Here is a 15,469-nt window from a genome sequence, read left to right as displayed (position 1 = left end):
AGATACTGTCTTCCAGGCTAAAGTGACAGTTTTGGAAACTAAAATTCACTGTCCCACCCATAAAGTTGTTTTTTCTCTCTTTACAGGACGCCCAGGGCAGTTTGAAATGGACAAGACTGAGGGGAAAAGTGCATCTTATTAGCCAAGTTTAAGTGCTTTGTATAGATCTGTAAGAGAAAGATTCTATAAACCCTAGAATTCAAAGTACTCTTTATTGTTTCTTCCCCTTTTCCTCACCATAAACAACAAAAAACAAACCAAACTGAAAAGCTATGCAGAACGATCAGTGAATTTATATGGGTGGTCTTGAAAGGTTTGTAAGACCAAAACAGTACAAAATTATAACAATCGGTTGTTCAGGAAAAAAAAAATACCACTAACGATCACTTAAAATTACTTCTTAAATATTCCCAAGTGGCCAATAGCATTTATACGTGAAGAAGAGGTGAGAAGCATGCAGGCGTAGCACACTGGGAGGCAAGGAATGAGACCCTATTTCTGCTCTCTGCACGTGACCAGAGGAAAATAGTTACTCACTGAAAGCGGCCAGTGCCTATGGACGAGCGGGGCCTTTGACTGTGTAAGACTATTCCTTCTGTGCTACTGCAGTTTAGTAAAATCACCTTAAGTCGGAGAATGTCTTTTTGGAACTCAGAAAAATGTAATAATTAATGAGGCTACAGGGAACACGGGCTAACGTGGAAGCTTTCACGCAGGTGACAGCCGTGTGGAGTACTTTAGGATGATTTCAACGATCATGCGAGAATACATTAGGAAAAAGAAAAACAACTTGAAAGCAGGTAGCAAGAGCTATGCAATTATGTGTCATTTGATTCTAAAGTCTGTGCTAAAGGCACGAATAAACAAGTTCTCTTGTGCAAAAAGTCTCCAAAGGAAAATTAATTTTTCTTTCAAAATAGGCTTCTGTGTTTTATATGCCACTTCACTTGGGCAATTCCATTAAGGCAATGCTCTCTGTCTGCCCATGAGACTTGCTTTCAAGTCACTGCTGATACAGCTAAGTAGGGTAGGTGGCAAAGTGATTTTCTGATACAATTTGCACCATGTCTGCGTTTTACTGGGAAGCCTTCAAAACACAAATGTCTAATTGTTCCCCTCAAGAAATGCATGAAACAAATCACACACCAAATGTGAAGAAGGTGAAGGTGAGCTCTGCGTTCTATCAGAGGGCTGAAGGTTAGCCACAGCATGGGGTAAAGAGGAAGAAAGACTTTGAACAGTGAGTCAGGATTCTTATTGTGGAAAACCTCCCAGGTTTCTCTGAGTCTTCACAGTAAGCGATTCGTTTTGTGAGCGGTTTGCTTTCAGAACATTATTCACTTCTATATTCAAATGGAAGACTCGAAACACTTCCCAGAGTCAAATATAAATTATCTTAGACTGTGCCACTGATGCTACGAGTACGGATAAACAGAGAACAGACCGGCTAACTCATACGGCAGGGCTCCCCAACCCCCAGGCCGTGGACTGGTACTGGTCCATGGCCTGTTAGGAACCGGACCACACGGCAGGAGATGAGCGGCGGGTGAGGGGGCGAAGCTTCATCTGCTGCTCCCCCGTTGCTCGCTTTACCACCTGACCCATGCCCCCACCCCTGTCCGTGGAAAAATCGTCTTCCACGAAACCGGTCCCTGGTGCCAGAAAGGTTGGGGACCGCTGTTTTAAAGGATTCAAAGATCCAAGTTAATTCTATATAGATAATTATTTCTCAGAAGCAGTGGGAGTAAACGGGGGTGCTATTTTTGATTGATCCTCTCACCCAGCTTTTCCTTTTACCTCTAGATGACTCCCAGATCACCTCCTCTGCCCAAGTTGCTTCTCAAGCTTCAGTTTCCTCCTCTATTTCTCCATTTAGATATCTCATAGGCCCTCCAACCCAAAATGATCCAAACCAAATACAATATTTCTTCCCTAAATCTTAGCCTCCTAAGGCACCAGTATCCAACAAGTCACCCATAGAAGTCATCCTCAACTCCTGTCCTCATGTAATAAGCATCAAGTTCCCAACACTGTACTTCCAAGGTATTCTACCTTCTGAATATCTCTGAGGTTTCCACCCTTCTTCTATCTTTATTCCCACTCTGTTAGTTTCAGCCTTCAACCTTTCTCATCTGGAATTCTGTGATAAGTTTCTTCCTTCCACCTTCCTCCACCCTGCTACCACTATGATTTTTCCAGAAGTCCAGTGGGGCTGTGCACTCTTTACTTAAAAGTCTCCCAGGCTCTTCACCATTTTAATGATAAAGTCAACAGAGGCTACAGGGCCTTCTTTCTTGATCTGGACTTTGCTACCTATAGGCTTAACGTCCACCACTTCCATGGGTGATAAAATGAGACTCAGGTCTCATTTGAGATGGCAGTGTAGACAGACTTTGTCTTTAAATACTAGAGAGACACATTTGTTGAGTGATTTTTTGTTTTTACTCAAAATACACCATGTGTAATTTTTAAAACCAAAATTTTATGTGAGATATTCCTCTAAACTTAAATGAAGAGCAACTTTAGACAGGTGAAAAAAATTAAACAAAGCAGAAAACTAACAGTCATGACAAATAGATTTACACATGCAAAATTCTTACCCAATGTCTGCCAGAAAGATATCCTCCAACCTCTTGCTGTTTGAAACGAATCTGTCTTGAACACCAGGAACATACTACTACTGCTGCTCTTAACACCTGGTGGAAGCTTGGAACCACAGAATTTGCCAAGAAGGGGATCACTGATGTTAGAACCATCGTAAACTGCCAGGTAGTCTTGGGAGCAGAAGGTGGAGGAAACCACATCAAAATCATTGAACCTGTGAAATGAACCTTGTTAATAATAATGTTCTCCATTTGGATTTCCATTAAATTATAGATTTAGTTCTTATTTAAAAAAAAAAAGACAAGACAAACGCCAACAGCATCCAAGTTTCCCTTGATAGGAAACGTAGAAACAGTAGACTATTTTACTGATCAGTTCAAAAGTTTAGAGGAAAGTTTTTGAGAGACTAGAATATGTCAAGGAGTGTCATAAGTTCTGGAGATATAAAGATGAGTAAGATATAGTCCTGGATTTCCAGGGGTTTACAGTCAAGAACATATTAAAGCTACTTGACATAAAAGTTTTGATAAGTTGAACTGATATTTATTTATCATTTCAGCAACACTTTAGTTTTTCAGTCTCATTAAAAATAGGGTATTTACTCTGTTCCCTTGTTATTTTTGTGAGATCAAGTGGTACTATCAATCTATTTTTTATTAATGGGAAGAATGCTAATATAATAAAGTGGAAGAAATGCTGGTTTTAGAATCAGAGCTTTATTCTCATTCTCACAGTCTGTTTCCCTCTTTCTAAATGGAGTTTATTCTAAGGTTAAGTGAAACAATGTGTAAAAACCAAATTATGGTAACTGGCATACAGTAGATGCTCAAAAAAAAAAGGACAGACCCAATAAATGATCGTTATTATTATGATTTTGAAAACTAGGAAAAAGAAATAGTTATTCCTCATAAAAGAAATAACAAATATAAAAAACCAATGGTAGGAAAGAATGAACTAAATTCTCTTGAGTCTTATTTAACTGCTATAACCAGAAATTCACATTTCAGATCACTGTGGTCGTTACGGGCATGTCACCACTCATCCCAGTGCTCAGCCTTCCTGACATTTCTTAGGATAGTCTTTCCGTGCACACTTCGAGGTCTGATGTGGCCCTGAGACATGCTCTGGCCACAGAAATGTAAGCAGGAGTCATGCGTATTACTTTTGGAAGAAGTTTTAAGAACTATTACTCAGTTTGCCACACTACCTTCTACTGCAGTGATGATCATGGAAGCAAATGTAGAAATGAGTTTCCATCAACCTGGGCAGCTAAGTGACCATGACGAGAGGAGACTCCTTGCCAGGCCACGTTGGACACACTCATATGAGTGAGAAATAAACTTGCTGAGTTAAGCTACTGTGCCTTGGGGTTGTTTGTTACCACTTATAACCTATCCTGACAGATACATCCCTGACTTTTCTTTCATTGTCTAACATAGTATTTCTTTTCTTTTCTTTCCTTTTTTTAAATTGAAGTATAGTTGATTTACAATGTTGTATTAGTTTCTGGTGTACAGAAAAGTGATCCAATTACACATATATATCCTTTTTCATATTCTCTTCCATTATGGTTTATTGCAAGATATTGAATATAGTTCCCTAACACCATATTTCAATCCAGGTCTTACACTTTGTCATTTCAAGTAACTATTCCCAGAGTTCCCAAACAAGCAAAGCTTCCTACATGGATTTTCTTAAGGATTTTTATGGTGGGTTTATTATAGCTTATTTTTTTTAAACCTGTTTAAATTATTTGATGTCCTGCCATCATGTTTCTAGATTCTTCTTCTTTCTCAGGTGTTTTTGTTTGTTTTCTGGGTTTTGGTATTTTTGCTGGCCTCTGTAATATATAACATATAATATGGAATAATTTGAAAATATCTCATGATTAAAATATTTCCTTTAAGAGGCTTAAGAAAAAAATGATACAATATTTTAAAACAGGTTTTGATCGGCTGAATGTTTTCAAACTGACGATAAAGATCACGATGAAAAATTTCTTAATTTTCTTTAACCACATGTAACATTTAATGTTCCTATAATAAAAGAAGGCAAAACAATAGCTAGATAATTTCCAAAAACACTACTTTCATTTTTATGTCTATAGACAATACATTTATTTTCCACAACGTGAATCCATGAAGATAAAAATCTGAGTTTCCAAGAGGACTCAAAGCTGTTTTGGCTTTGCATCATTTTCCCATGACAGCACACAAAATATTTACAAAAGCCCATTAACAGAAAACGTCATGAAGCTGGCCTATTTTGAGAGCCTAGAAGGATTTATGTTTCACTAATGTCTACAACTTCTTCAGTACCCAGAACAGTATCTGTTTCACAGAATGTAGGTTCTTAGAAAGAATGTAATAATTTTCCAAGCATGCTGATGTGACCTTTGACTATGGTGAGCCCCAGGGCCCAGGCAAGAGCAAAAAATATACACGTATCATAGCATATGCTCTAATCCTACAAGTGTAAGAACCAAGTATTGTGCCACGACAGCAAATGACAAGAACCGTTCCTTACATTTCCATTCGGAGCAGGTGATCCCTTCATAGGCCTCCTGCTCCTGGCCATTGGGCAGTTTTTGTTTATTCTTTTGTTCCTGGGCCTTAAAGGACTTTTTGGCTTTGGGGCACAGCTTCTTTACAAATAGTCTCAGGTGGGACCTACAGTGTTTTCCAGGGTCCATCCTGTAGACAATTCACTGTCTGATACAGGAAGCAAACCAGGCTTGATGAGATGTGTCTTACAGTCCAAGGACCCATTTGATATATGAGGTCCCTGGAGGCAAATTATGGAGAGTTTATGACTGGGGGGAGAGAATGTGATCACTGACATATAGGAGGAAGGGAGGTAGGAGGGGGTCCTAGCCCATTAAGCTTCTATAAAAAATTCTATATTGCCATAAACTACACCATATGCTGAGTTTCAGAGCTTTCCACCATATGCTGTATATCACTGAAACACAGGAGTTAGAAATACATCATCTTAGATGACAGCAATAGTGAACTCTGTCACTCAGAGCACTGGAGGTTGCTTTCCCTTCATCAGTCTTGTTGGAAGTGTGCAGGATTGGGGAGAATTTTCCTGATGATATAAGGTATCTCATATAGCACCAGTTTAGAGGTGCTCTGATATGGGGATAAAAAGGAATTTCTTAAGTACTTAGAAAATTCACCCTTTGAGAGAGAGCATAGGGAAGTATGAAGGACCTGGTTTGGGGAGATCAGTCTGATCCGGATTCTGATTTTGACTCTTCATTTAATACAATATCACTTTGGGAAAGTTATGCGACACTTTGGAGCCTCAGTTTTCTCATCAGTAGAGTGAGATTAATAATACATACCTCATCTGACTGTTTCAAGAACTAAATAAGAGAATGGTGGAAGTGTTCATTAAAGTTCTTTGTGTATAATACGTGCCCACAAAATGGAAACTGCTTTCTCTTGCCTTCCCCATGCCCTTTGATTTAAAGATAGGCTTATAACTTTACACCCTAGTATACGAAGCTACTCTAGAACTGTCGGAAAACTACAACAATTGTTTGAACCGGTGGAGTGAGTGCCTGTTTTTCCCCTGAATGACCACTGGCTTGCGTGGAGGGTAGGGGGCCCATTTCCCAGGCTAACAGGATCACACCACATGCTTACTTTCCCTTCCTCCAGATTCCTGTATGTGCCTCTGATGAGAATCAGTGCTCTGCATCATTAAATGAACATCTTTTCCGTAAACAGAGCTGGGAGGATTTTCTTAAGAAGGTAAATGGGTCTTACGTACTTGAGCTGGATTACTCTGTCGTCCCTGATGGTGATGGTGTACAAACAGTGCATGTTGTTAGGGTACGCAGAGTAGGAATAGAAAGGGCTCTTGATGACCCCGGTGGAGAGGTTGAACACACCACCACAGGCTGCAACAGAAGGCGGGGAACAGGCAGAGAATGGTTATGACTCATGGCAGAGGAAAGTCAATTCCAGACATTCTTTACTATGGTACCTTTTTCCCCAAGAGAGATGATAATTATTTGTCTTAAAGCAAAATGTAAACCTCTCTTTACTGTGCTTACAAATACTTCAGATTTTTCCACCGAGGTAGAGGGAAAAGACAGTAAGGGGTAGAAGCAGGGAAGAATGTTTCAAGGCACCTCTCGGAATGGAATGAGTCTGAGCCAAAATAATGGCCAGAGTGAAAATGATGAGAAAAAACGTTTCACATGTTGGAATATAATTGTCCTTTCTCTGTAATGCAGTGACAGATTCAGAGGGATAACAGTGATTGCTGGAAGTTTCGAAAAGGTGTGCAGAATCCAAGGCACATTGTGGGCTTATGAACCCAGGAAGGGCTGTGATCTAAAAATCTTAAATAATATGGATTGGAGCCTCCTATGTCCATGATATACTACTGTAAGGTGAAATTTTAGAAATCACTTTTGAAATAATGGAGTTTAGTTCCCTCTGTGGGCTCAAATGCATAGCTCTTGAGTCCCGCGTATTTCTATTTGGTCGTGAGACTGGTAAGGACCATACTTGACCAAGTTTTATTACCAATCCTCAACAAGCATGAGGAAGGTAGGCCCACCCCGAGTCCAGCAATCAACAGCCCACAGGCCTTAGTTACTATGACTAGTCAATAAAACAACAACTGTAAAACCAGAATGAAATCCCATTATACAAAATATAGAATTTTAATTTTTTTCGCTTGGCTTTGCATATAAGGAGGATTACTTTGTGCCGTGCAATGATGGAAAGTGCCCTATTCTCACAGCAGTGAGAAAGGTTTATATTTATTTTACTTTATGATTCTAAAATTATAGTAACGTTAGTATATTTTGATGATATTTTTATGGTTTATATACTATCAATGGATATATTCCATTTACATATCTTAGAAATGATAACCAAATAGTGGCTGCCATTTAAGGTTATTAAGGTAATTTTTTATTTGTTTGTTTGTTTATTTTGTCTCAATTGAGCCCACATTGCAGGGAAAGCTATTCTCTCTATGCCCATAATTATTCATGTGCTCAGGCCCCTGGGTATATCTGCAGTGAATTAAATGTTAGATTTGTGTAGCCATTATTCTATTTCATCTTGTTCACAATAATGTGGTCTCTGAAAGCTTGTCAATGCCTAAAATAACTCCCAAACTTGTACATTGTCAGGAGTTGAAATTTCGATATCAACCCTCTTTAAAAGAGACTCTCACAGTAAATAATGTGGACCCTTGTATACAGTGTTTTAGGAAAATGAGGGATTAAAGAGTAAAATAATACAAAGTGGGGAGGAAACTCTCCATAACACTAGTTGTACCAAAAGAATAAAACAAGTCACCCCTTCTCTTTATCCAACAGACAACTGGGGGAAGGAATGTTCTGTTTGTGCTAACAGAATCCCTGGGCCACACAAAATCATGCATTACAAACGGGGCCAGGCCTCGGTGGCAGTTAATGTGCACAAACCACGAAGGCCTGTTTCATGAGTAAATAAACATTTTCAGGCTCTTCTGTGAATGGGAACAATAATTTATTTGAAAGAAAACAATTTGCCTTTCTACCTTTAGCAATGGGTTATGTCAAGTAAAGATCAAACAAACATTTTGCAAGATCTTTTTTTGCCCGTGTTACTGAAGTTGGGATGATGTGAAAAAAAATGCTGTCAGCAAACAAGCCAAGTTTATTGCAGGAGAGGAAAAGACCATTCAAAATAGGGAAATAGAATCTTATGATTTTCAAACAAACATGGATCAAACTGTCTACAAAAAATGAAAAGATGTTGGTAGCTACAAAGGTCTTTGTGCATTCGGTGGCTTGTCTTACCCTGATTTTGATACAGAGAAGCTGCAAATTATCATGTAGTTGAATACATCCATCTTTTCTTTTACGACTTGTGCTTTTTGCATATTGCTAAAAAATTCTTTCCTACCAGAACATCATAAAGATATTCTCTTACATTTTTTCTAAATGTATAAAGGATTGTTTTTCAACAGAGTGACTTGGGAAAATGAAATAGGCACCTGGACAGTCCAGGCCAAAATGTCACTTTATGCAATGTACGAACAACTGAAGGTATCAGTTCGTTCTAACTTAAATTATCAAAAATAAATCTCAGGGCTTCCCTGGTGGCGCAGTGGTTGAGAATCCGCCTGCCGATGCAGGGGACACAGGTTCGTGCCCCAGTCCGGAAAGATCCCACATGCCGCAGAGCAGCTGGGCCCGTGAGCCACGGCCGCTGAGCCTGCGCGTCTGGAGCCTGTGCTCCACAACGGGAGAGGCCACAACAGTGAGAGGCCCGCGTACCGCAAAAAATAAAAAATAAAAAATAAAAATAAATAAATAAATCTCAATCTTCCATTTGATTTTCAAAGAGTAGCTCTGCCAAAGTTCATGAAAAAGGGCCTCCCTTTTTTTTTTGTTTTTAAGACCATGCACCTAATTAATAATTTTCTCCCATAAGGTTTCTGAGTCTTCAACTTGGTGATGTGTGAATACAATTAAATCTCCTTATGGAAATTGCTCGAGGGAAAAAGAAAATTCCAAACTACATCATTATGGCTACTCACGGGTTATCCTATAGGAAAACTTGAATCCCAAGTCCGTGGTGTGTGCATTTGAGTAGAAGTTAAGCAGCATGGGACCAGAGGTGGTGACAGAGGACAGGCTCTCATCCCCACACAGGGTCGCCAAAGGCGTGGAAGATAAGCTGTAACCCCTGACTATGTGCACTCCGTCGTTGACACAGCTTCCCGTTACAGTGGAGCGAGCTGAGCAGGGCATGGAACAACCAGAAGCAAGATAAGTAATAATCAGAAGCAACATAAATGATCACAAGAAAATGTGAGGACGATTCACGCAATTTGGTTTCCTTTTGAACGACCCTTACCCTAGTTACAAAACAAGCACAGGGGTGAGGAAACAGGGAGAATTTCACAACAGTTGAATCCTACTTTGGAACAATCCAGAATTTTCTTCCCTATAAAATGACTCCTTTAATTCAGTGATTATAAATCGGGGACAATTTTGCCTCCCAGGGACATTTGGCAGTACCTGAAGACATTGTTTTGCTGTCATGCTGGGGTGTGCCACTGACACGGAGTGGGCAGAGACCAGGGATGCTGCTAAACGTGCTATAATGCTTAGGGTTGCCCCAGGCCCCCTGCCCTCCACCACAACAGGAATGACCCAGCCCAAAACGCCAACGTGCTGCTAGTGAGAAACCTTGCATTGAACAGTGACGCTTACACACAGATAAAGGACTCCTACCACGGAGACGTCATTAGAATCTCAATGTTAATTAAACAAATGTTCACACAAACAATATTAGCTTAAGAGTTTAGTGATTGTAAAATATATATCATTGTTTTGTTTTCTAATTATAAAACAGATATATACTCCAACCCATTCTAAAGAGAAATACAAAACAGAAAAACGAAAAATTTTAAAAACTTTTTTTTTGGTGATGGGATGTTTTCTATTTGCATATTTTGGGTTTTTTTTTTTTTTTTGATTTACAATATTGTGTTAGTTTCAGGTGCACAGCAAAGTGATTCATATATCTATTCTTTTTCAGATTCTTTTCCCATATAGGTTATTATAGAATACTGAGCAGAGTTTCCTGTGCTTGTTGGTTATCTATTTTAAATATAGTTAAGAAGACTTTTATTACTACAATGTATCCAGTCATTTTTATGGGTGAATTATATAGTTAAAAAATTAACTGGAGACTTCTCTGGTGGCACAGTGGTTAAGAATCCGCCTGCCAATGCAGGAGACACAGGTTCGATCCTTGGTCTGGGAAGATCCCACATGAGCCAAGCAACTAAGCCCATGTGCCACAACTACTAAGCCTGAGTTCTAGAGCCCCTAAGCCACAACTACTGAAACCTGCACGCTCTAGGGCCCGTGCTCTGCAACAAGAGAAGCGACCGCAATGAGAAGCCCGCGCACCGCCACGAAGAGTAGCCCCCGCTCGCCACAACTAGAGAAAGCCTGCATGGAGCAATGAAGACCCAACACAGCCAAAACAAAACAAAACAAAAACATTGATTGGAATCATCCTGCATATGATCTTTTGTAACCTAAATTTTATTAACATGAAGTAACATAACATCATGCATTTAATATGATTAAATATCTTTTAAAACACTGAATTTAATGCATCTGTCAAATTCTAATATATAGATGTGCCATACTATGTTCAATTCATCCCCTACAGCTTAATAATTCTATCTTTTCTAGCTTTTGTGATTAAAAATACTGTTGAAACAAACATTTTTATATATAAATATTTGCAGAAGTTTCTCATTATTTCATTAGAACAAATTTTTAGAAGTTGAGTTACTGGTACTAAGGTAAAATTCTTTTTCAGATTTATCGAACAGTCCTGTGGAAAAGTGTTACCAATTCACAGTTCCACAGAACTTTAGGTATCTGACATTTCCCCCCATTTCTACATTTTCATCCCCATGTAGAGAAACCTTGTACCCACTCACAGTCACGCCCCATCCTCCCCCTTTTCTGTTCTCCCAATCCTAGGCAACCACTAACCTACTTTCAGTCTTTGTGGATTTGTCTACTCTGGACATCTCACATAAACAGAATAACATATATATAATATATAATGTTCAGCCCTTTGTGACTGGCTGCTTTTACTTAACATAATGTTTTTGAGGGTCATCCATGTTGTAGCATGTGTCAGTACTTCATTCCTTCCAAGCTCAAAAGTATTCCATTGTATGGATAGACCACATTTTTGTTTATCCATTTTGTAGTTGATGGACATTTGCTTTGTTTCTACCTTTTGGCTATTATAAACAACACTGCTATAGATATTCATGTACAAGGTTTTGTGTGGATACGTGTTTTCAACCTCTTGGGTAAATAAGTAGGAGTAGAATTGCAGACTCATATAGTAACCCTGTGTTTAATGCTTTGAGGACCTATTAGCCTGTTTTCCAAAGAGGCTGCACCATCCTGCCACCACAACAGCAATTAGAACCAGCATGAGAGTTCTAATTTCCCACATCCTCACCAACACTTGTTATTGTCTAACTTAGCCATACTATTGAGTATGAAATGGTAGTACATTGTGGTTTTGATTTGCATGTCTCTATGACTAATGATGTTGAGCATCTTTTCATGTGCTTATTGGCCATTTGTATATCTTGGAAGAAATATCTGTTCAGATCCTTTGCCATTTTAAAAATATTTAGTTAGGCCACACTGTGTGGCTTGCTCAATCTTTGTTCCCCAACAAGGGACTGAACCCAGACCCTCGGCAGTGAAAGCGAGGAGTCCTAACCACTGGACCACCAGGGAATTCCCTCCTTTGCCATTTTTAAACTGGGATATATGTTTCTTAATGTTCAGTTCTAAGAGTTCTTTTCTATTCTAGATACTAGAATGGTCGTAAATTTTTATTTCTCTTGGGTAAATACCTGGGAGTAGAATTGCTGGGTCATAAATAAGGTATGTATTTAATTCTATAAGAAAGTGCCAGTCAAATTCTTCCAAGTGGTTATATCAGTACCTATTCTCATGAGGAATGTATGAAACTTCCAGTTGCTCTGCATGCTTGCCAACATTTGATATTGTCAGTCTTTTTCATTTTAGCCATTCTGTTGTGTGTGAAATGGTACCTCATTGTGATCTTTAATTTATTGTTCTGATGGCTAATGATATAGAATATTTTTCATGTTCTCATTTACAAAAACAACAGAAAACACTTTTATCTCATCTAGATGATAACTTGAACATGTACCTAACACCTAAACACACACACACACACACACACACACACACACACACACACACACATGCACGCACTTTACCTACTTAAAATTCCCCATCGGAACTGCCCAAAACTATGTTACAATCTCTTATACAAGCACATACCATGACATAATGGACTTTACAATCAGACTGCCTGTTTGCTGTTAGAACATTCTTATAAATTAAAGAAACTATGGTATACATTTACTTTATAATTTCAAATCCCCTGGCCATAGATCTTGGTTCAAGGGTGGGCATGTGACCTAGGCCAATCCATTTAGAGTAAATTTCAGGTAAACTGTTTGGAATCTGGAATAGACAGTAGTGTGCTGGTAAAAACAACCAGCGGGAAAGAGGCACACCCTCATTTGTAGCATTTTCTAACTTCTGTGGTAGAAATACTCCCACTATAGCCAATGTCAAGTTACCAACGTGAGGTCGTTAGATGCAGAATTTGGACCAGAGGAGCATGACTGACTCTTGCAAGATGGTACAAGCCAACTCCAGCATGCCACTGGATAGACATCCTCTCTCTTCCTAGACATGCATGAGGGATATGCAAGCCCCACTGTGAGGGCAGCTACCCTACAGCCAAGACAGAAGCCAGCTTTAGGGTGAGACTCACACTGGAGTAGCACAGAGTGAGAACAGAAAAAGTAAAACGTTTGATGACAAAATGAAAATGCTAGATTAAGCGGATATGAGGGACCACCAACTTTGAGGTTGTCTAAAAGGAAAGTCAATAAATTGCCCTTTTATGTTTAAACCAGGTTGAATTAAGTTTCCTGTTAATAGTGCCATAAAAATTCCTAATTGATATAGTAAGGATTATCCTAATCATAATCATGGTTGCAATTATTCTTTATGGAACCCCACCGTCCTGAGCACTGTTGATAGACTGAATGATTACTCCAAGGTAGGATCTCAGACCCCATCTAGGCCAATCAGATGTGTTCAAACTGTAACTGAGTAAGGAGTCAACAGTGGGAGCCAAACATGTTCAACTTGGAAAACAGCAGCAGCGGTCTCCTGACTGCGGTAGGAAGCCAGGCTGTAACAGGAGGAAATGAAGCTGTCGTGCAGAAAGAGAGGGGGAAAGACAGAACATTTTGAAGGATTCATGTTCTGGAAGCCTATTAGTCCCCTTCTTATTTTTTTTTTTTTTTTTTTTTTTCTTGCGGTATGCGGGCCTCTCACTGTTGTGGCCCCTCCCATTTGCGGAGCACAGGCTCCGGACGCGCAGGCCCAGCGGCCATGGCCCACGGGCCCAGCCGCTCCGCGGCATGTGGGATCTTCCCGAAACGGGGCACGAACCCGCGTCTCCTGCATCGGCAGGCGGACTCTCAAGCACTGCGCCACCAGGGAAGCCCCCCTTCTTATTTTTAAACCTTCCTTTGACGAGATGAGATAACCCAGTATCCTTTCTATAAACTCTACATCTAAGCAAACTTGAAGATAATCTACTGCTTTTAACTGAATCTTGATGTATGCATTTTTAATATATTTGTACATTAAAAGCCCCCTCCTCTTTTAATTGTATTATCTTAAAGAAAATTGATATTTTTAATCAGAAAATATCTATGCAATTTAAATTTTAAGTCATTTTAGGAACACATTTGGCATTTTAGCTATGTTTTTATACAACTGAAGAAATTTTGAGGTATCAATTCAAGATATGTTATTAAAGTAAGCCCAAAGGATTCCTTCATTTTGAAAATCCTGGAATAGAAATGCTTCTAATTGGGAATAAATCTACAAGTTAAAAATGTTAAAGACTTAACTTTAATGACCTTACCATGTAATAAGAAACAATATGATGTTGGAAAAACAGGACAAAAAAGAAATACATTAAACTCAGATTCACAGTTTGAATACTGCCAAATTGTGTACCTTAATTATAGCCTTGGAATTTTTCTTGTTCCAAGAGCTCCACTGGAATTTAAAACATTCAGAGGAGGTGAACATGAGAATCAAAAAATAGTATGAATTAGCTAAAAAAAAATCTTTAGCCAGCAACAATACATTAAGTTGTAAAAGCAAAATCACAGAATGAAAGGAAATATTGCTGATGCTAGATTATAATCTCAGTTCTACTTTGGTCGAATGACCTGCTATGCAGATATCCTTTAAGTACTAAAGAGTTAGTTTTTTAACTCTTTGATGATATAGACTATCACAGTGGTGGTTGTCTTAGAAAATTATGGAAAGGCTGTGAAACATAAGGTAAAGTATGTCATATACTTGCTAATGTTTCAAAAAATTAAAGGAACTAATTTAATTGCAGAAAAATCAGTCGTGAAATAGCAGTTGTATATCTATACTGAGACATAGCCAAAATGCACTAGTTGTTTATAAAAGGCCTGTATCAACAATAAGGAGAAGCAGAGGAAGCTGAGAGGGTATTTTAATTTTTTTGTAGATGGCAATATATTATCAGATAACTAAGCAAATTGTTCAAGACAATCTGCTCATTTTCAAAGCCTGACTCAATATATCATGAAAGTTGTGATATTTGGCAAGTTGCTTAATGATTAAAACATTCTCGTGTCATTTCCAGTAGTAATTTCTTTAAGATGGGGTGCTCTTCCAAATGTTATCCATAAGAAATCAAACATTACATAATATCAGAATTCGTGAAGTTACCTAAAGTCTAAGAACATATCAAGGACTAGCATAAACAAGGTAATACACAAGAAAATGAGATATAAATATGTCAGCAGGCATCAAATAATTCACACACATACATCTTTTTCTCAAGCTGTACACATCACCTCACTGCATTAGATCAAAGATATCAGTCTGATTCTTCAGTGAGAAGACACCTGGTGACAAAACCACAGGCGTAAGAAAAATAATGATAGTAAACACTTTTCCATAATCATAGGGGAACCAATTGTGATATCTTATATTACAATCAAAATATACACAAAATTCTCAAGTAGAACATAATTAAATGCAACTAGGATGATTGTCTTCTAGGGAGAGAAAAGAACTTAGTCAAGGTTTAAAAAAAGTTCTTCAAGAAGCAAGATGTATATCATAGGTTGAGTTTATGGCCGGGAGGTAGCATTCAATCAGACACATGAGAACTCGTCAGGA

At 38.6% G+C, this 15,469-nt stretch overlaps 1 protein-coding gene across 1 annotated transcript in view; it reads right to left on the bottom strand.

Annotated features, from left to right (window-relative positions):
• The window catches only part of CUBN (cubilin), a 273,447-nt gene that overhangs the window by 40,970 nt on the left and 217,008 nt on the right, over nt 1–15,469 (bottom strand). Inside the window, exons 57-59 of the mRNA XM_007460874.1 lie at nt 9,163–9,363; nt 6,385–6,514; nt 2,601–2,818 (exon numbers count right to left, since the gene is read on the bottom strand). Of these exons, the coding sequence (XP_007460936.1) occupies nt 2,601–2,818; nt 6,385–6,514; nt 9,163–9,363 (549 nt within the window). The remainder of the gene's footprint in view (nt 1–2,600; nt 2,819–6,384; nt 6,515–9,162; nt 9,364–15,469) is intronic.

This window comes from Lipotes vexillifer, unplaced genomic scaffold, assembly GCF_000442215.2.
Source record: "Lipotes vexillifer unplaced genomic scaffold, Lipotes_vexillifer_v1.1 scaffold534, whole genome shotgun sequence".
Classification (NCBI taxonomy): Eukaryota; Metazoa; Chordata; class Mammalia; order Artiodactyla; family Lipotidae; genus Lipotes; species Lipotes vexillifer.
Note: the sequence above shows the minus strand (reverse complement) of the source record. Positions and strands in the feature narration are given on the sequence as shown.